This window comes from Neovison vison, chromosome 4 (assembly GCF_020171115.1).
Source record: "Neovison vison isolate M4711 chromosome 4, ASM_NN_V1, whole genome shotgun sequence".
In the NCBI taxonomy this organism is placed as follows: domain Eukaryota; kingdom Metazoa; phylum Chordata; class Mammalia; order Carnivora; family Mustelidae; genus Neogale; species Neogale vison.
In genome coordinates this window covers 162700279-162719089 of record NC_058094.1, presented here as the reverse complement: position 1 = coordinate 162719089, position 18811 = coordinate 162700279, and the positions used below count along the sequence as shown (strand labels likewise).

General features: G+C 41.2%; 1 protein-coding gene across 1 annotated transcript in view; it reads right to left on the bottom strand.

Moving 5' to 3' along the window:
• ASB4 (ankyrin repeat and SOCS box containing 4) overlaps positions 1–18811 on the bottom strand; it is a 63213-nt gene that overhangs the window by 9190 nt on the left and 35212 nt on the right. The window contains exon 3 of the mRNA XM_044244528.1: positions 4300–4790. Coding sequence (XP_044100463.1) covers positions 4300–4790 — 491 coding nt within the window. The remainder of the gene's footprint in view (positions 1–4299; positions 4791–18811) is intronic.

Sequence of the window (18811 nt, the reverse complement as noted above, 5' to 3'; positions counted from 1 at the left end):
GGTGATCAGCTGATAATCCAGAATAGAGATTTACGTGTAAGAGTCACTAGTAGAGAGATGATAGCTGAAATTAATCCAAGGCTTGAATCGAAAGTATGCTTATTCTGGAATTATAAAACAACAAAGTATGAAGCAATCAGAAAGTGTGTAATGAGGCTCTGCCCATGGTTTAAGGGGCTCCTCGGAAAACTGGCCTCTGATCTACACTAGTTTCCCAGTCACACTCACTCTTCACGGAAGCCACACTCGTTATATTTAAAGACAAAATTCTCCCCTACCCAACACATGTAATTTGTCCCCAGACATTCCCTACCTTCCTCTTCCTGCCAACACCTTGACCACAGAAGAGAGGCGGCTAGAAGTTATTCTCCTCTTGCAACACATTACCTATTTCCCAACTAGGGTTCCCAGATTCAACAAATAATAATAATAATATAGACTTTAAGATTAAATCTGAGCTTCAGATAGACAACATAGAATTTTTAGCATAACTGTGTCACGGATATTGCATGGGACATATTTATGTGAAAAATTACTTACTGAATACCTAAGCTTTAGTTTAACTGAGCATCCCATATTTTATTCGGCAACATTGTTCTCAGCCCCCATTCAGAAACAGCTCAGACTAAGTTATGGATACAGGAACACCGTCCATTCATATTTCTGGGGCCTCCTTCTCACATCTGAGGCCTCAGTTGGCACCTGGCGTACTCCCATATGTCACAGGGAGAGAATTTGTTACCTTTCATTCGGCTGAAGAAGAAATTAAGTGGTTCTTAACCTGCCATCTTTAGATGCACAAAGTCCAGTGCTCCCACTGCTGTCATGGGGTTTTGCTGACACTGACCACTGCATTTTCTGCTGACAGAAGATGGTTCTCCCAGCACGAAAGGCTTCCCGAAGAGCCTGACAGCCTCGTGGCTCTCTTCACTAGCAAGCCAGTTCTGGCTTCTTCCAGAACTAAGACAGTTGCACACACTTTCTTCAGGCCTCAGTAATTATTCTACTAGGCAACAACAACGAAAGAGATCCTGACAGGACATTGAACTCCAAATCATCCCTCTACCCTGACTACCAGGAACCTTGACCATCAAATGAAAAATGACTGCTATGGATTCAGGGAGAGAAATTTCTGCTGTTTCTTTGAGAAGATGACCAATGAATTTCACTTTCTGTGAGTCTCTGCTGTCTCGATCCTCTCTTCAGGGAAGAGCAATCGGACAAAAATTTCTTTCTACAGTGGTGGCACCTGGAGAGGACTGTAGACACTTGCCCTCATCATCTGGCCCCTGGAAGCATAAATTAAAAAACAGATTCAAGATAAATCTCCCTGCCATACTCCCAAAACAAGTGCCACCTCTGTAAGCCACTTCGGTGAGAAATTCTTTTTATATTGATATATCTGTGTGCAGAAATGTACTTAATGATCAAAGACACTGCTTGTACTCTGGGCTTCATTTGCAGCATTGTTCAACAGCAGAAATCATCCTTACCTCCCCCAAACTCTCACATACCTTTCCCTCCCCTAGAAAAATGTCTTTCTTGCCCTACAAGAAAACCCAATCTTGGCTCCCTGGGGTGTCACTTCCTTCTGAATTATGCCAAGAGAAAAAAAAAATCAAATGTCCTTTTGTACCCTGGAAAGCAATTGCAGACCCTATAATTCTTTTTTTTCCCCCTTTATGTAATTTATACATTGGCTTTCACTGAAATACACCCTCTACAAATTTGCTTTGTATTTGGAAGACAGCATCTTCAGCTCTGACCTTGTTCCTTGTAAATAAGGAAACTGAATTCCCCATCCACAAGAGAACAAACCACTTTATCTTCTGGATAAATGAGTCAGTCATTGGCTTGTTGTAAAGATGACTTTCTCTTTGGAAAGTTGGGCTGTGGAGTAGTTGTGCTAAATCACTCTGAAGCATCTGCATAGTAAATTGAATAGTTTTTCTTTAGTTTTCCTTTGGAAGGGGGCCAGGTCCCTCACACTGTCTTTTGGGTAGCAACAAAAATGTTTATAATACCAGCCATCAACCAGTAGCCAATCCTGTCCTAAATCTCTTTAGCACATGGCCAAACTGGAGGAGCTCAGAGGACAGACATATAACGGAATAAGAACACGCTAACTCTGGATAATGTCCTTGGAACACATAAAGAGACACTGAATTCATGGGCTCGAGGAGCCACCGAAGTAAGGTGAGGAGGACAGACTCCAACCGACAAGGCGTACATTTTGAGAGGAGGAAGATGAAGGAAAACAATTTTGTTGAGCGCCACTACCGGGCTGAATGATGGACGTATCTTACCTATTTATTCGTGAAACACTTTGGAAAAGCTGATACTTTCACTTTTATTTTTTAAATTTTTTTAAATTATTTATTTATTTATTTGACAGACAGAGAGAGAAATCACAAGTAGGCAGAGAGGCAGGCAGAGAGGGGGGGGGGAAGCAGGTTCCCTGCTGAGCAGAGAGCCCGATGCAGGGCTCGATCCCAGGACTCTGAGATCATGACCTGAGCTGAAGGCAGAGGCTCAACCCACTGAGCCACCCAGGCGCCCCTATTTTTCTTTTAAATGAGGAAATGAAGATCTGAGGTATCAGACACTTCTTCAGAAATTGTAACACACATAAATGGCCAAGCCAGGACTCAGCACTAAGCCTCTGCTCCTCCCCCTCCTCCCTGTCACCTCTGAGAGGATCTGGGGACCTTCTTCACATTTGCGAGACTTCTCACTGGAGAGCAGAAACTCCCCGCGAAGGTCCGTTCTCCTTAATCTGACTCTCAAAGAGGACAGTTTGGAAGAGGAAAGGATATTCTAGCTACTTTCACAGAGAACCGTTTCATCCACGGTCAACCAGCAGTGAGTTTCAGGCTAACACATGACATTTCATCTCTGGGCAGTCTCACACATTGTCTCTCCTGCTCGGAGAGGCCCCTGTAGCTAACCCAGGCCCAGAGCACTGATTCCACTAATCAACAACCATGTAATAATAGCAAATAGTGATGGCTGCCATGTCTCTAATGGTTGCCACGCACCAGGCACAGGGTCAACACTTCTCAAATATTATCTTGTTTCATCCTCAAAGCAAACTTGTGAGAAGGTTATTATTATTCACAGATAAAGTGAGGTATGCCTCCATGTCCTTCCCCCCTCTCCATCCTTTTCTCTGGAAAGAAGGTAGCCTTAGAAAATACACGTGAATTATGTTTTGTGGAGTGAACCATAGTAGAAACAGAGTAATTGTCTTCTAGAAGTTGTTTGATGAAGATGGTCCAACTCATGAGATGCAGGTGGGGCAAGAAGATGGACATAGACCAAGGGAGAGGTACTTGCAGATGTGAGATGGGGCCAGGGCAGGCACTCTGCAAGGACGGACAGCGACTCAAGAGGAAGAGCAAAGAAAGGTTTGCACCATCCTCTGAGCTCTGAGTATCTGTGTGCTACTGGTAGGATTAATCTCCTTCTAATGTAGGACCTTGTCTGCCTAGTATTGCAAACTCATAAGCGCAGTGTGTACCCATGTCACAGGGGAGGAAACTGAGGCTCCAGAGGCTTAAGTAATGTGTTCAAAGTCAAATTCTTGGACAAGTGGCAAGACCCAAGTTTGACCCCAAAGTCCAGGCTTCTTTTTTCCTGGCATGAATAGTAGTTTGGCTAAGACCAGAATGAACGAGTTATAAATGACAAGACGGAGATAAAAATTTAAAGCAAGAACAATTCCATATGTAATTTAAAACACATGCTGCTGAAAAGATAGGAAGTATTTTCCTGTCCGACACCACTGACCTCTGCAGGAGACTTAAAGTGGCTTTCTTCACTGGGGCTCACATGAGACATGGAAAATTATCTCCCACTCTTGTTCTCATTCTTAGCTCTCAGCCCCAGATTTTTTTCTTTCTTTTTTAAGATTTTATTTATTTATTTTTTTGACAGAGAGAGAGAGCAAGAAAGCATGCAAGAGGAGGGGAGTGGGAGAGGGAGAGGAAGAAGCAGGCTTCCGGCTGAGCAGGGAGCCAGATGAGAGGGACTCAATCCCAGGACCTTGGGACTATGACCTGAGCCAGCCAGGCACCCCTCCGTCCCAGATTTCAAACCAACCTGGACCAGAACCAAGTCACCAGGGCCGTGTGTGTCAGTTTGAGGCCAGCTGGAGAAGCAAAGGGAGTCAGCCAGAGACTCAAGCTTCAAAGAAGCTGGAGTTACCACCAGAGTTGAGGGAGCCAGCCATCCTCAGAGTCTCTGGGGACCGTGCTGACTACAGGGTTCGGCACTGGGCACCCTTGTTCGTAGCCTCACCTTGTGGAACTGTGGCGGATATATCCGAGCAGCCCCGTGGTTCAATAGGAGCTGGTAGCAGATCTCGGGCTGGGCAGCGGGGCGCACAGAGGTGACCTTCAGCACGTACTGGATGGCAGCACAGCCATTGATATCCATGAGATTAGCTTCCGCACCCGCCTCCAGCATCATGTGCATGAGCACGTGGTCACAGTTCCAGGCCGCCTTGTGCAGCGGCGATTTGAAGTCGTCATCCCTGGCATTGACCTCGGCCTTGTAGTCCAGCAGCATGCGGCAGATGAGGTGGTGCTCCCTGCTGTACTCCTGCTCTTTAAAGCGGAGGGCCCAGTAGGTGGCGATAGCCAGCGGGGTCTCCATGTGGGCGTTCACGCTGTCCACTATGGCCCCGTGCTCCACGTAGAAGGCCACCAGCTCCGAGAGGCCGAAGTGGGCGGCCGTGTGCAAGGGCGTCTCCTCATCCTGGTTGTTGGTCTTCATGTTCACATTGGCCCCTAGAAAAGGAGATGGAGGAAGCCAATTATGCAAACATATTTTGGCATTATTCCCGGTTTCTAGAATTTTCCTCGCTGCTTCCCTTTTCACCTCTGACTGCTTTCCATAACCCATTCTTTCCAGGGTCCTTTTTTGGGGCCCGAGGGGAAGCCCGGCGTTTGAGACAACAGTGCCACCTCCTGGACAAGGCGCAAATGTACCGGGGTTGGATGGTTGGGATAAGGGCCGATTTCCACCGCAGAGCTGGAGCACTCCGTTGAGTTTAAGTTCTGACCCCCAGATGAATTGGTAAAAACAAAGTGATTCCTGTAAGTAAATAGCTTTTATCAATAAAATAGCAAATATCATTGAAAATAAACGTTATATTGCAAACTTTGGAGCTCAGACAGGTGGCTTTAAATATCATCAACTTCTTTGAATGTTTCACAAAATCATGTCTTTCTTCTCTTTCAAAGCTGGAAAACCCAAAAGTTTGGTCCAAGAAAACTTTAGGATTATGGAAATTGCCCTCTTCTGACTGCAAACAGCTGGTAGGAGGGCCACCCAAGTCTAAGGTTCCTTTGGAGTACAGCTGGGGAAACACAAAACACAAAAACCCTGTGACCACCAAGCTAGCCTGAAGGTCATATTTTGCTTGGAAAGGGGCAGAAGCCAGTATAATAGAAATACTCATTGAAAGGAAGAGAATGACTTAGAGATGTATTTGATTTATGGCTGATAATGGTTGTTAGAAATACAAATTTGTACTGTTTGGAAGGCTCTGCAGAAATGACTTAACCAGACCCACTTATCTAACTCACCAGAAAACCGAAGTGAATTTTATTTTTCTGATAGAGTGTGTTAAGTACTAGCGTAGTCAACTTAAGAAGCTGAAATTTTCCTTCTCTGCCTAACTTAATGGGGTGAATGCATCGACCCCTAGGGGGCTTACTCTATAATCAATTCTACTGGAAATTTTTATAGCTCCTTCAAGTTTAAATCTGGAAAGATTTTCTTATTATGATGATGATTATTTCAGCAACTAATATTTATTAAGCACTTACCATTTGCCACATTCTGAGCTAAATACTTCTCATATGTTGCCTCATTGAATCTACCTAGCAACCCTCTGCCCTAGGTGCAATTTTTAGCCTAATTTTACAGATGAAGAAATTCGTACTTGGAGAGGTTCATAACAACATCAAGCTAAGAAACAATGGAATGGAGGTCTGAAAGCACACAGCTTGGCTTCAAAACCTCTTACCGCTGTACTGTCCTACCTCGTGATTTTTCTAGAAGAAATCTTTCCTGTACTGTGCTCTCTTTTGGTACTTGAAAACTTGAAAGAACTAGAGAAATCACCTTGCACTTTGTGAATGTTTTAAAAAATCTGTTTTTCATATATTGCTCCTTTACGCCTTTTTAATGGCATCCCATGATCATGTGGAACTTACTTAAGAAGGACAATACGCCTGCACAGGTGCTCATATCTTATACAAAATCAATCCCCCCAGTGAGGTTTCTGAGAGCACTTTTGCTCCGTAAACTCAGAGGCTGTCTGTTCTCCCAACCTGCAGAGAACAGATTTATGACCAAAAATGGTCTCTCACAGAACCATCCGTGTGCATCAGTATTCAACCCTGGAGATGTTCTGGGTCAGGTGTCTTTTTGGGTCAGCCCTTCTTTGCTCTGGAGGGAAATGGAATGAATAAGAATGGCTTCCCAGAAGCCAAATGCAGGATCACTTCAGACACTGGAGAATTTCCAGTAAGGAAAGGAATCAAAGGGTCAGGATGAAAATTTTACAGGCCAACTTGGAACAAACTGTGTCCTTTATTTTTTAATGTACTTGGACATTTACAATTGATCCTTGACCTGTTGGTACAAGTAGATGTGCCGCATAGATTTCTGTCCTGAATAGGAGATCTTTAGTTTTTATATTTGAATTTTATCTTTGAGTGTAACTTTTCCAGAGAATATATAAAGTAGGATGGTTTGAGTGATTTTTTATTTTAGATTTTGTGACTTATTCAAGAAATTAGAGAACCCAAATATGATTTCTTGGAAACTTCTAATAAATATTCTTTTTTAAAAAAAAGATTTTATTTATTTGAGAGAAAGTGATTGAGAGAGAGCACAGACATGGAGAGGAGCAGAGGGAGAGGGAGAAGCAGACACCCCACCGAACAAGGAGCCCCACCCAGGTTAGTCCCAGGACCCTGAGATCATGACCTGAGCCGAAGGCAGACACTTAACAGACTGAACCACCAGGTGCCCCTTAATAAATGTTCTTTTTTTTTTTTTAAGATTTTATTTATTTATTTGACAGAGAAATCACAAGTAGGCAGAGAGGCAGGCAGAAAGAGAGAGAGAGGGAAGCAGGCTCCCTGCTGAGCAGAAAGCCTAATGCGGGGCTCCATCCCAGGACCCTGAGACCATGACCTGAGCTGAAGGCAGAAGCTTAACCCACTGAGCCACCCAGGTGCCCCAATAAATATTCTTAATGTGAAAATACAATGTGATTGTTTTCTTGCCCTGCCCTAGCAAACTACCACAAACTAGGTTGCTTAAAACCACAGAAATGTCTTCACAGTTCTGGAGACTGGAAGTCTGAAATTAGGGTGTCAGCAGGGTTGGCTTCCTCTAAGGGCTTCAAGGGAGAACCTGGGAGAACCTCTCCCAGCTTCTGGTGATGGCTGACCATCCTTGGTGTTCCTTGGCTTGTAGATGTACCACTCCAGTGTCTGTCTCCATCTTTGATCATATCCCAGGTCAAGAAGACAAACACCTCCCAGAGCCAAAGAAGCCCTCCTCTTCCCTCCTCTCCTTCTCGAGCACAACTTCTTCAACCTACCCGAGGTATCTTCTCCTGACTATTATGCATTTCTTATCGTTTTACCTTTGTAGGTATCTCTAAACAAGAGAGCTTCCTTTCATTTATCTTTAAGCTTTATATAAGTGAAATAATAAACACATATCTTTCTATGACTTGCTTCTTTCATTCAACATTATGTTTGTGAAAATAATCTATGTTGTAATGTTTAAGCTGTCATTTGTTCATTTTATTGCGTTCTGTCTCATTGCACAAGTGATCCACAATCTGTCCCTCCTACTGCTGATGGACATTTCTAGTTTCAGGCTATTCCCAACACTGCTGCACTGAGCATTCTAGTACATTCCTGTGCCCTGGTGCTCACCGAACGACTGGATCACTGGGTATGCGTACCTTCCCCTTCATTAGATGGTGTCAAACCGGTCCAGTTTACATATCCATAAGCCACGTGTGAACACTCTTATTGGGTCACATTCTCATCCATGGTTGGTATTTTTGCTCTATTTAATTTTAGCCAATCTGGTGGGTGTGTAGTGATAGGTCATTATGTTTAATGTTTGTTTCCCTAACAATTAGCTTAGACAAATTTTTAACATTTTTATTGACCAACATTGCCTTCTGTTTACTACTATAAACATTCCCATGTTGTTACAGAATTACTTTAACTACATATTCCACAAGTTAGTTTACCCAACTGTTAGATATGAGGATTTTCCCCCAATGTTTTGATCTTATAATTAATGCTACAATTAATGAATTTGTGTGAAAAATTTAAGATTATTTCCTTGGCATAAATTCCCCCCACATAGAGTCATTAAGCTGAAATGTGTGAACTGTTTTAAGGAATTTTATGAAAAATTGTCACAGGTTATACAACTCACTGATGTGGAGCAGTGATATTTCATTCACCAGCATGTCTTTAGACATTTAAAAAAATTTTTTTGCTAGTTTGGAAGTAAGAAATGGTCTTCTTTTTTAAAGAATCTAAATTCATTTGATTACTAGAGTTTGAACACTTTCTCTGTAATTATTAACTTGTGATATTTCTTCTTTAGTTAATTGTCTAATGTTTTGTCCTTTTATACATTATAAGCTTTCTGCTTTGTTTTCCTTTATATGAACCATTCATTAAAATAAGATGTAAGTTTATGTTATCATAATTGCTACCAAATTTTTAACCACTTTGATTTTTCTTAAATACAATGACCTTAACTTTCCTAGTCAAATTTTCCCATTTTTTAAATTAACATATAATGTATTATTAGCCCCAGGGGTACAGGTCTGTGAATCACCTGGTTTACATACTTCACAGCAATCTCCAGAGCACATACGCTTTCCAATGTCCATTATCCAAACACCCTTTCCAAATTTTCCTATTTTTAAAAAACAATTAGAGTGTTCTCCTTTCAGAGTTTGCATAGCTATCCAGATTAATTACAATTTAATTTTTTATATATTTAGAAAAATGTTTAACTTTTGATTCATCTGGAAATTATTCTGGTGTAGATATAAATTTAGGAAGAACTGACATTCTTACCATAGAGAGTCTCTCCACGCAGAAATATGGTCTATTTCTCCAACAGTTTTCTTTATACTCTACTCTGTAAACTGCCCTTCCCAAAAATTTGCAGCAATTTTCATTCTAGGGAATAAACTATTTCATTCGGGGATAAATTATTTCTTGGATAAAGTCACTTTTAATGAGAGAGGGCCCTTCACGAACCCTTTAATGTACACGCAATGGTCCCCGGAAGTAGTCTGGAATGCTGGTAAAGGAGAGAGACACACAAATGTCGATTTGTACTGATGATAAAGAACAAGGACTTTCCAGATTCCGTCTGTGGGCAAAGACAGAGATTTGGGTACACTAAGAATGGGATGAAGAGGGGACACAGGAGAAGAATTTGAACAGAAAGAGTGGGAGCTGGCCACAAGCAATGGGTAGGCCAGGAGCAAGGGGAAAGATAATGCTGAGGTCAGGATTACTGAGCGACACGGTGCCAGTCTATAGTAAATGTTTTCTGTTCTCCCATGCTGTGGGATAGTATCCTTTCATTACTCCCAACAGAGGGAATCAATTTCATCAGTCTTAGTTATGAGGTTTCAAGTTTTCTTTCTTTCTTTCTTTCTTTCTTTCTTTCTTTCTTTCTTTCTTTCTTTCTTTCTTTCTTTCTTTTTAAATAAAATTAAATTGCCTCACGTGCCCATTTGTCAGATTGGCTGATCATCAGCGCGCAGCATCGTGGTGGCGCCATCTGCTGGGCTTTGCTAGTCCCTACAGTCTGAGGGCTGTCCTCAGAAGCTTCCTCTCTAGAGCATCCATGTTCCCCCCAACTTCTGGCACCTTGAGAGCTACTTAAAAGTGGGAGCAAAAAGCGAGTCTCTGTCACTACAGAAACTGTCATTTCTCTATCTTTCCAGACCCGGGGAATCCACATCCCCTACCATATCCCTAAACCAGCCCCTGCCCCCTTCCTATCCTAATGGACTTGATTTCCTGAAGAGCCTGTAAGTGGGGAGGTCAGTGGGGGAGGCAGAGGACGAGGCCAGCCCTTTAAGACTGCCTTCCCTGTTCCTCAAGGAAATCCATAGATATTAGCATCTACTTTCATATCTAGTCTCTTAAAAATAAAGAGGAACGCCCAGGTAGCACAGTCGGTCGAGCGTCCCATCCTTGGTTTCAGCTCAGGTTGTGATCTCAAGGTCATGAGATTGAGCCCCGTGCCCAGCTCTCCACTTGGTGTAGAGTCTGCTTGGGAGTCTCTCTCCCTCTGCCCTTGCCCCTTTCCCACTCATTCTCTCTCTCTCTCTCAAATAAATAAATAAATCTTAAAAATAAATAAGTATGATACCTAGGCAAAATGAGCTTTATACAAGTGAAATAATATAGGCAAAATGAAAGTAATTTCTAATAATTATCACTACATAGTTATGATTGTTACAAATAATATAACTAATACCATGATATAGTACAAAATTCAACATGTTAATGCCTATCCTAGATGCCATAATGAAATAGTGATTTGCTCGTACTCATATGTAGAATCCTAACATCCATGTATTTGAACTGACACGGATGCTTTGTATTGTAATTCAAATACCACAAAGGTCATTGCCATAATGAGGTTATTCCAAAATAAGGGAAAACATTGGTAAATCTCTGAATAAAACCAAGTCCAGTCTTGCCTTGATTTATACCATAACTGCATTCTTGAAAATATTTATATCTATTTACAATTCAAAAGTATTTTGTGCTTATATGCAAAATGGAGTTAGGTAGAAATCTACTGTGTTGCTGCACCTAAATATCTAGTATTATATCAGCATGAAATCTAAGATGTTTTACAAATTATGCAATAATTCAAACAAACATATATACCACCACCCATATCAGATAATTTTTGCCATATTTAATTTTTTTTCCAAAATAAAATTTTACCAAAAAATCCAGCTCATTTCTCCTTTCTTCCCTTTCTTTCTCCATAAAGACAACTAAAATCTTAAAATGTTTTTTGTTATTCCCTTATAAATTTTTGTGCTTTTATCACTTATATATGTACCCATAAACAACATATATACTATTATTTTGTGTTCATAAAAATTATAAAGTGGCATCTCATTTTTCAACCTGTTTTTACTAGTCACATTACGTTTTTGGGTGGAAAGCTGAGTTTTTTCTTCATTTCAGGTGCTGAATAACTTCACATTACATATTGAAACTATAGCTTAACTATTCCTCTACTAAAGACAATTGTTAAGTTTTTCATAATAATGATATCTTTTAAATTGTGCAGGAATTTCTTAAGAGAGAGAAATAAAATTACTGGGTACTAGTGTATGAACATTTTTTACTATATTAAATTCTACTCCTCAGTGGTTATGACAGTTTATGTCCATCAGTAGAGTTTAAAGGTTCACTGTCACTTCTAACACTTGATAAACATTAAACTATTTAATGTTTACTGATTATATGGCATAAAATGAAATTTTTTAATTTCATTTGGATGTCCCTGGTTACCAGTAAGTGAAGTGTCTTCTTGACAACAAGATTCCCACTTGTATTATTTCTTCAGAACCTCTGCCCATTTTTCAGTGGGTTGTTAGTGTTTTTCTCATTTATTTTTCAGGATGTAAACAAGATCATTATGGAGATAATGATAAAGACTTGATCAAAGGCAAAGGACTTCAATAAATGTGACGCTTCACTATGTTCGTGGATAGGAAGATTCAGTATTGCAAGGATGGCAATGTTTCCTGAGTTAATCTGTAAATTAGGTGCCATTCAAACATTGTTTTAATTTTTTTTTAAAGATTTTATTTATTTATTTGACAGAGAGAGAGATCACAAGCAGGCAGAGAGGCAGGCAGAGATAGGAGGAAGCAGGCTCCCTGTTGAGCAGAGAGCCCGATGTGGGGCTCGATCCCAGGACCCTGAGATCATGACCTGAGCCGAAGGCAGAGGCTTAACCCACTGAGCCACCCAGGCGCCCCCAGCATATTGACTTTTGATGGAAACAACTTCATCCAAGACTTCAATGAGATCTATTAGATCCAAGCCTCGTTAGATCTAAAACAATAAGGTGGTATCTTCTTTTTCCCACCTCTTTGACTTTCCCTCCACCGATTTGCCTGATCTATATACTGTGCAATACTCCCGAGTGTGCACACAGTGTTGGTGGTTCTCACTTCCTTGTTCAGTCTTTTAGCAGGATGGAAGGAGAGACCAGCTGGAGAGTTGCTAACGCTGGTTTTGTTTCTACCCTCTTTGTGCACAACTTCCTTGAACATTCTGCATGGCAGAGGCCAGCACCTCTGTCAGGGGGCCACTCCCAAGATTTACATTACTCCTTGACCCCAGGAATGCACCTTATTATTTTATATAATGAAATAGTAAAATGGCACTGAGAAGTGGTTTGTCCCAGTCCTACATTTGAACTGATCCTCTTCTGATCTGCAGGCCAATCCCTCTCAACTTCCTCTAGGTTAGAAGAGCAGACATGAGGATTCTCTGTTTTCTGGATTCCCTGGGGATTTTGGCTTTCCCTCAGGCCACCAACAACTTTGGTCCCAACTAGCTCAACATGGAGTATTTTATCCATTCTTTGAAATGCTCTCTTCAGTAACAGGGATCAAGGGTTCATCTCAAGACTCGTTCACTCGTTCTGTAAATACTTGTGCTGTTTCTACCTGTGTCAAGCACACAGCGCACTCTGTGGTCAAGATCCTTACTCTCACGTCATTTCCATACTAGAGGAGAGTCAGAAAACAAACACACAAGGAAATAGGTGACAAGATCATTTTAGGGAGTGGCAAAGACAATGAAGAAAATAAAACCAGTTGTAACGATTGGGACCACGAGGGCTGGCTCTGAGGAGCTGACCTCTGACGGGAGAGTAACTGCGAAATATCAAGAAGAAAAGCTTTCCGGGCAGAGAGAACCATGAGTACAATGGCCCAAATGGGTGGACAAGCTTGCACGTTCAAAGGAACAGAAAGAAAGTGAGAGGAAGAACCTAAAAGTGAAGTCACAAGCATGATGTTGGACCTTCCAGGCCATGTGAGAAGTCTGGGTTTTATTCTTTCACTTCCACTCTTCTGGTTTAACATGGACTTTATCAAATCTGTGGTAAAAATGTTGAAATATTTCTTGGTTTTAGCATCGGTGGCACATTTGATGCCCTTTTTAAATACTTTAATCCAATATGATTGTAATGGAAAAGTCCTACACTTAAGCAAAAAGGAAAATACCCTTTTTATTATTTAAATGTCTTTTTTCCCCCCACTTTGGGAGAACGGTGATGCCATCATCTTTCCTTGAAGACTTGCCTGTATTTCTTTTCTACTTACATATCCTGATGTATCTTCTGCTTTTGTTTCTCAGCTTTCTCATTTTACACTGGATATCCTTTATAAGGTATACATTACTGGATTTTTTAAAAAATCATAGGATATGCTTTTTAATAAGTAATTAAATTGACTTTAGTCACTGAGCAGCTGTATTTCTTTAAACAGTGCTGCCTATGTAAGCAGCAGGTGCTGGAAAATCAAAATAAGGGAAAACATGATTTTCATATTCCCATCTTCTTGAATAAATTTATATCATAACTCCTCTGAGGTGAACTCATTTTATTAAATAAGTTTCTATTATTTTATATTAGAGAATAAGGCACCTGTTTTAAAAAAATCAGAGGTAAAGAACTTGATTGACAATTTTGTAGACTAGACCCATTTACAAAGACAGTTAACTATGTTTGTTTTTAGATCTTTTGGCCATTAGTTCCATAACTCCAGCTAACTTACCAATTCATCTATTTATTGTCAAATTTAGGTAGTATTCTTTACTTTCTGATATAAAACCTAAGTTTTAGTTTTTTTAATACTAATCCTTCCTCCTTTCAGTGTTTGCCCTTTTCATCATGTTTTAATTCTTCTGTAGGAATACTGAAACTTTAATGCACTGCAGTCTCTGTCCATGAATTTGTTACATTATCTCCACCTCCTTTAGGAAATGACCTTACCTCCAAGCTATTGCCCTCCTACACTTAAACACGCCTCCCTTTTGACCATTAGAACTTACACTGTCGAAACTGTAAGGTTATTATGTTCAGCTCTGTGATCTCAATCTGGTCTTCGATGTTTTATCCATGGTTACTTATAAAAGTTTTTAAACTAATGAAGAATTTTTAAGTGATGGTGGCTTAGAAGTTGAGGTCACTTTGGCCGTTAACTAGAAATGCAGACGCATGAGCCCTACTGCAATGCAGCTGGGAATCCCCAGGCGCGGCTGGTTGGGCACAGCGCCCAGGAACGGCGCCATCCTCGTTTAATGATTTCTTGTCGCCATCCTGAAATGCCTGGTATTTTTTTTTTAATATTTTATTTATTTATTTGACAGACAGAGATCACAAGTAGGCAGAGAAGGCAGGCAGAAAGAGAGAAGGGAAGCAGGCTCCCTGCTGAGCAGAGAGCCCGATGCAGGGCTCTATCCCAGGACCCTGGTACCATGACCCCAGCCTAAGGCAGAGGCTTTAACCCACTGAGCCACCCAGGCGCCCCATTCCTGGCAATTTTTTTAAATAAAAGGCCTACAGCTTTTGCACTGGACTCAACAATTTAGGCAGTCTGTCCTTTCCTCAGCCCACACTGGAAAAATTAAATGGAGTTCTCGTAGCCAGTGCATGGGATATTATGTACCCTCTGCACAAGGGGGAAAATATTAAATGACTACCCACTCTCTAAGAAAGGAAAAAGGGCAGGTAACTAAACTCAAGATTTCACCAGCCGCCTGAGAGTTTCCACCTCTGTAAGAGCATGCTGGGGGTGTTCCAGTGGTGAGCCGGCCTACGTTTTCAAGGAAATCAGCCTGGGGCCATAGAGGGCCGGCGTGCGTTCCTGTAAGTCAGCACGGAAAATAAGGTCCCCTTTCCCTTGTTCATCCTACCTCCCATCTGTCTCCCACCTTCCTCAAAGGTATTCATCTAATCTGGGGTTGTTGATCTTGTGTTTAATTTTAAAAAAATAAAATACAAGGGATCCTTCTAATGCAATTTTGACAACTGCATTTGGTTTTCGTAATCACCAAACTATAGTTATTTTAATTTATCTCTCTGTGCTTATCTGGTTGGAGTTCTTTAAACATTTGCCAGATTGAGGGCACCTGGGTGGCTCAGTTGGTTAAGCGACTGCCTTCGGCTCAGGTCATGATCCTGGAGTCCCAGGATTGAGTCCTGCATCGGGCTCCCAGCTCCATGGGGAGTCTGCTTCTCCCTGCCCATGCTCTCTATCATGCTCTTTCTCTCTCTCTCTCTCAAATAAATAAATAAAATATTAAAAAAAAAAAAAAAGAAACAAACAAACAAACATTTGCCAGATTCGGAAGGTGGCCAAGCTAGATTCCTAGAAGAACTTTCCTGGTTTGTTTTGTTTTTTTTTTAATCTCTCCTCCCTTCCCACCCCTCTCTCTGCACCAGCTCTGCAGGGGTTTAGAACCCATCATTGGTCAAACGGATAAGAAAGGATAGAAGTGCTGTGTGAGGGAAGAATGTGCATCCCTTCCCCAATTGGCTACTTTCAGTCTGCAGTGGACTTGAACAAGGGGAAAGGAGAGTTCAAGTCAAGTTTGAATGAGCCGCCCTGGATGTCCAGCTTTTGAATAGAGAGTGAATTTTGACGCTCAAAGCTACTGTATAACTTTTTCTTACTTAAGAGTTATAAGAGAAGACATGGGCTCACCTGAGTTTTCTACCCACAGGAGGGGAGAAACTAGACTCTCTAAATAATTTAAAAAGACACTGAAAAACAAAAATGAAATTCTTTTATGAATGACATCCCATATATTTTGCACAGTCCAGTTAAGAGTCATGTATCTAGTGAAGTTTTCATTCAGGGCCTCCTTTTGGTAGATTTTCTAAGAACTCAAATACATGAGACTATTTTTCTGTTGTCATCATGCATTAAAAGTAACATTGAAAGAGTGTCAAATTCTTGGGTCATTTTCTCCACAATATTCCATAAGTTGGTTCCACTCTTTTTTCAGTAGTAAACATTATAGAGAAATGACATACCACCATCTTTCAAAGCAATCTATTTTCTTTTACTCACTCCTTTGGACACTTTTGCTATTTTTTATTGTTGACATTGACTATTTTATTTAAGAGATATCTAGACTTATTATTTTCTTTCTGAGTTTTGCCAGGAACCAAGCTTACCTATTTCATCTCTGTGGGAATAAGCGTTTTTTAGACAGGAATTTCTTCTATTTTGGTTTTAAATATTGGTCATAGTCAAAGCTATAAAACCCTTTTGTTTTTTGCTTAAAACCTTCATCACCCCCTAATTATCAAGATGGTAAGAAACTCTTGAGTTTTTTAAACCCCACTCCTCAGATACGCGCGTGAAAACATGGTACATTATTCACGGCTTTCTTTTTTAACAACACCTTAAAAAGTTACAGTTTTCTTAGAAAAAGTCCCAAGATGGGGTGAAAAGCAGTTAGTCTCTCGTTAGAGTGGCCTGCAGTAGGTATAAGGGAAACACCGAGGTAGCTGATAACGTCGGTTATCATCGTAAGGGTTTGCAAAGGAATTGGGATCAACTGATTGACCTCGGGTAGACATTTAGGCTCCTCTCCTTGCTTTGTCTGAGATTATCTCCATCCTCCTCAACGGGAAGCTCGCCTGCCTCAGTCTCCCCAGGCTCGGGCTTGAGCAGGCTTCTGGGCAGGTAAAAGGCAGTCCGTGCGTTGTGTGTTCCTTTATGAAAATATTCATCACGTCTGCTGTTTTTCGAGCACTCACTAAGAGTTTTACATATATTGTCTCGCTTGTTATTAAGAGCAAGCATTCTTTAGAAACATCTATTATTCAAAGGTTAGATTTCTTTTTTCATATTCAGGGCTTTTCATTTTCTGCGTGTTCTGGGATTGTTTCTCAAGTCTGCTTCTTTGTCAAGGATGCAATTTTGTGCAGTGTCAAGTTTGTTATTAACTGTCACCAAAGCGTATTTTCAGTTGGCTGCTTTGTTCTAGTTTCAATTTTGCCCTTTCAATCTACAATCTACAGCAAATATATTTTCCTGTATCTTTCATGGTCTTGTCTTAAATGAAATCTTAAATGAAAGACCATTTCCTGTAAAGCCCCTTGTCTCTAATACTCACACTCTCTAGGGTCTGGAGTTGAGAACTACCTTTTTCTAGATCAACAATGGTCTTCTGAACCATTACTCTCTCACCCTTGTGTACAACCCCTCATCCGTTAAGGTTTCTATCACCCAACGAGGTGACTTTTTAATCCCTTCTTATCGAGGATCTCACAAACTCTTAGGTACTCTTCCATTTGCAAAGAAGACTTAGGTAGGGGGCTCAGTCTTTCTTTTCTCTCTGTCCTGATGTCATCCTGCAATATCTTTGCAGAAGCCCCATCCAACACATTCACACTCAATTCCTAAATCTCCTGGGGCAGATTGGATCATCATTACCACATATCTTGTTGGTCCTCCTTGCGGCAGCTTCCCTGTGGAAGGTTTATGCAGCTCTGGCCTCTCGAAGTCGTTCGAATTCCTGATTCTGTTTGCTCAAATGCACCTCTCTCCTTCCCCTAGCTAGGTTCCTCAACTTTTCCTGCATTGTCCGTGTATTTTAAATTTTCCGTAGGCTAGGATTTCATCAGGATAGACAAATGATACTGTTGTAATTACGCCACTTGTGTCTCTGTGGCTTGATGTGATAAAACTGTACTTCTCCGTCTTAACAGTGCACTGTAGTTCCAGAACCAACGTCCCCTATTTGCCCTCTATTTGAAGCCCCTCGGTCTTGTGGCTTCAGCCACAGTCTTTGCCCGAGGTTTCCTACACTGTCACGATACCAGGAGGAGAAAGAGACTTTCAAAGTCCTGCATGGGCTTTTTACTACCTGGAAGTGACTCATTTCTTCTGTTTATATGTCATGAGGCAGAAGGTGCACAGGGTTCTGCTGCACCACAAGGGGACTGGACCAGGAAGTGTAATCTCCCAGGAGCCTGGAGGGGAAGAGAACCGGATCCTGAAGATCACCGGTGGTTGCTACCACAGCTGAACTGAGTTTCTGTGGGTTGCAGTAAACTCAACAAAACTGCTGACCAGTTCGAGACTCACCTCTACCCTCTCCCTTTCATTTCAGGGAAGAGGGATCTTCCCGTCAGTGCAAGACAAATCCCTCCGTCTTTGTGACTGATCCTAAGTGCAGCCGTGGAGTGCTGCTCCACAAATAAGATCTTCTTACTCTATATCCAACACCTCCCTTTCCATCAACTTCTTGCCATCCTTTTATAAACAAACCTAAGCTTCTCCCAGCCCTTTTTTCCTTTCTAAGTACCCTCTAATTTCTTTTCATCTCTTTTTAGCCAAACTTCCTCAAAGTGAAGTCTCTGCATTCTGTACCATGTCCTCACCACCCACGACCCCCTCAGCCCATCACGACCTGCCTTCTGTTCCCACCACTCCACTGGAGCTGTTCTGACAAGGTCACCAGCGGCTTCCAGATGATCATTGCCATTTGCCATTTTCAGTCTTCATCTTACTATACTTCTCTGCTGCACCCAACAGTGTTGACAACACACTTCTTGAAATTCTATTTTTTTTTTTAAGCTTCCTTAGAATGCTTTCTTCTCCTTCTCTGGCTATTCCTTCATGATTTTTATATGATTCCTCTTCTTAATCCCTCACCTGTGTTAT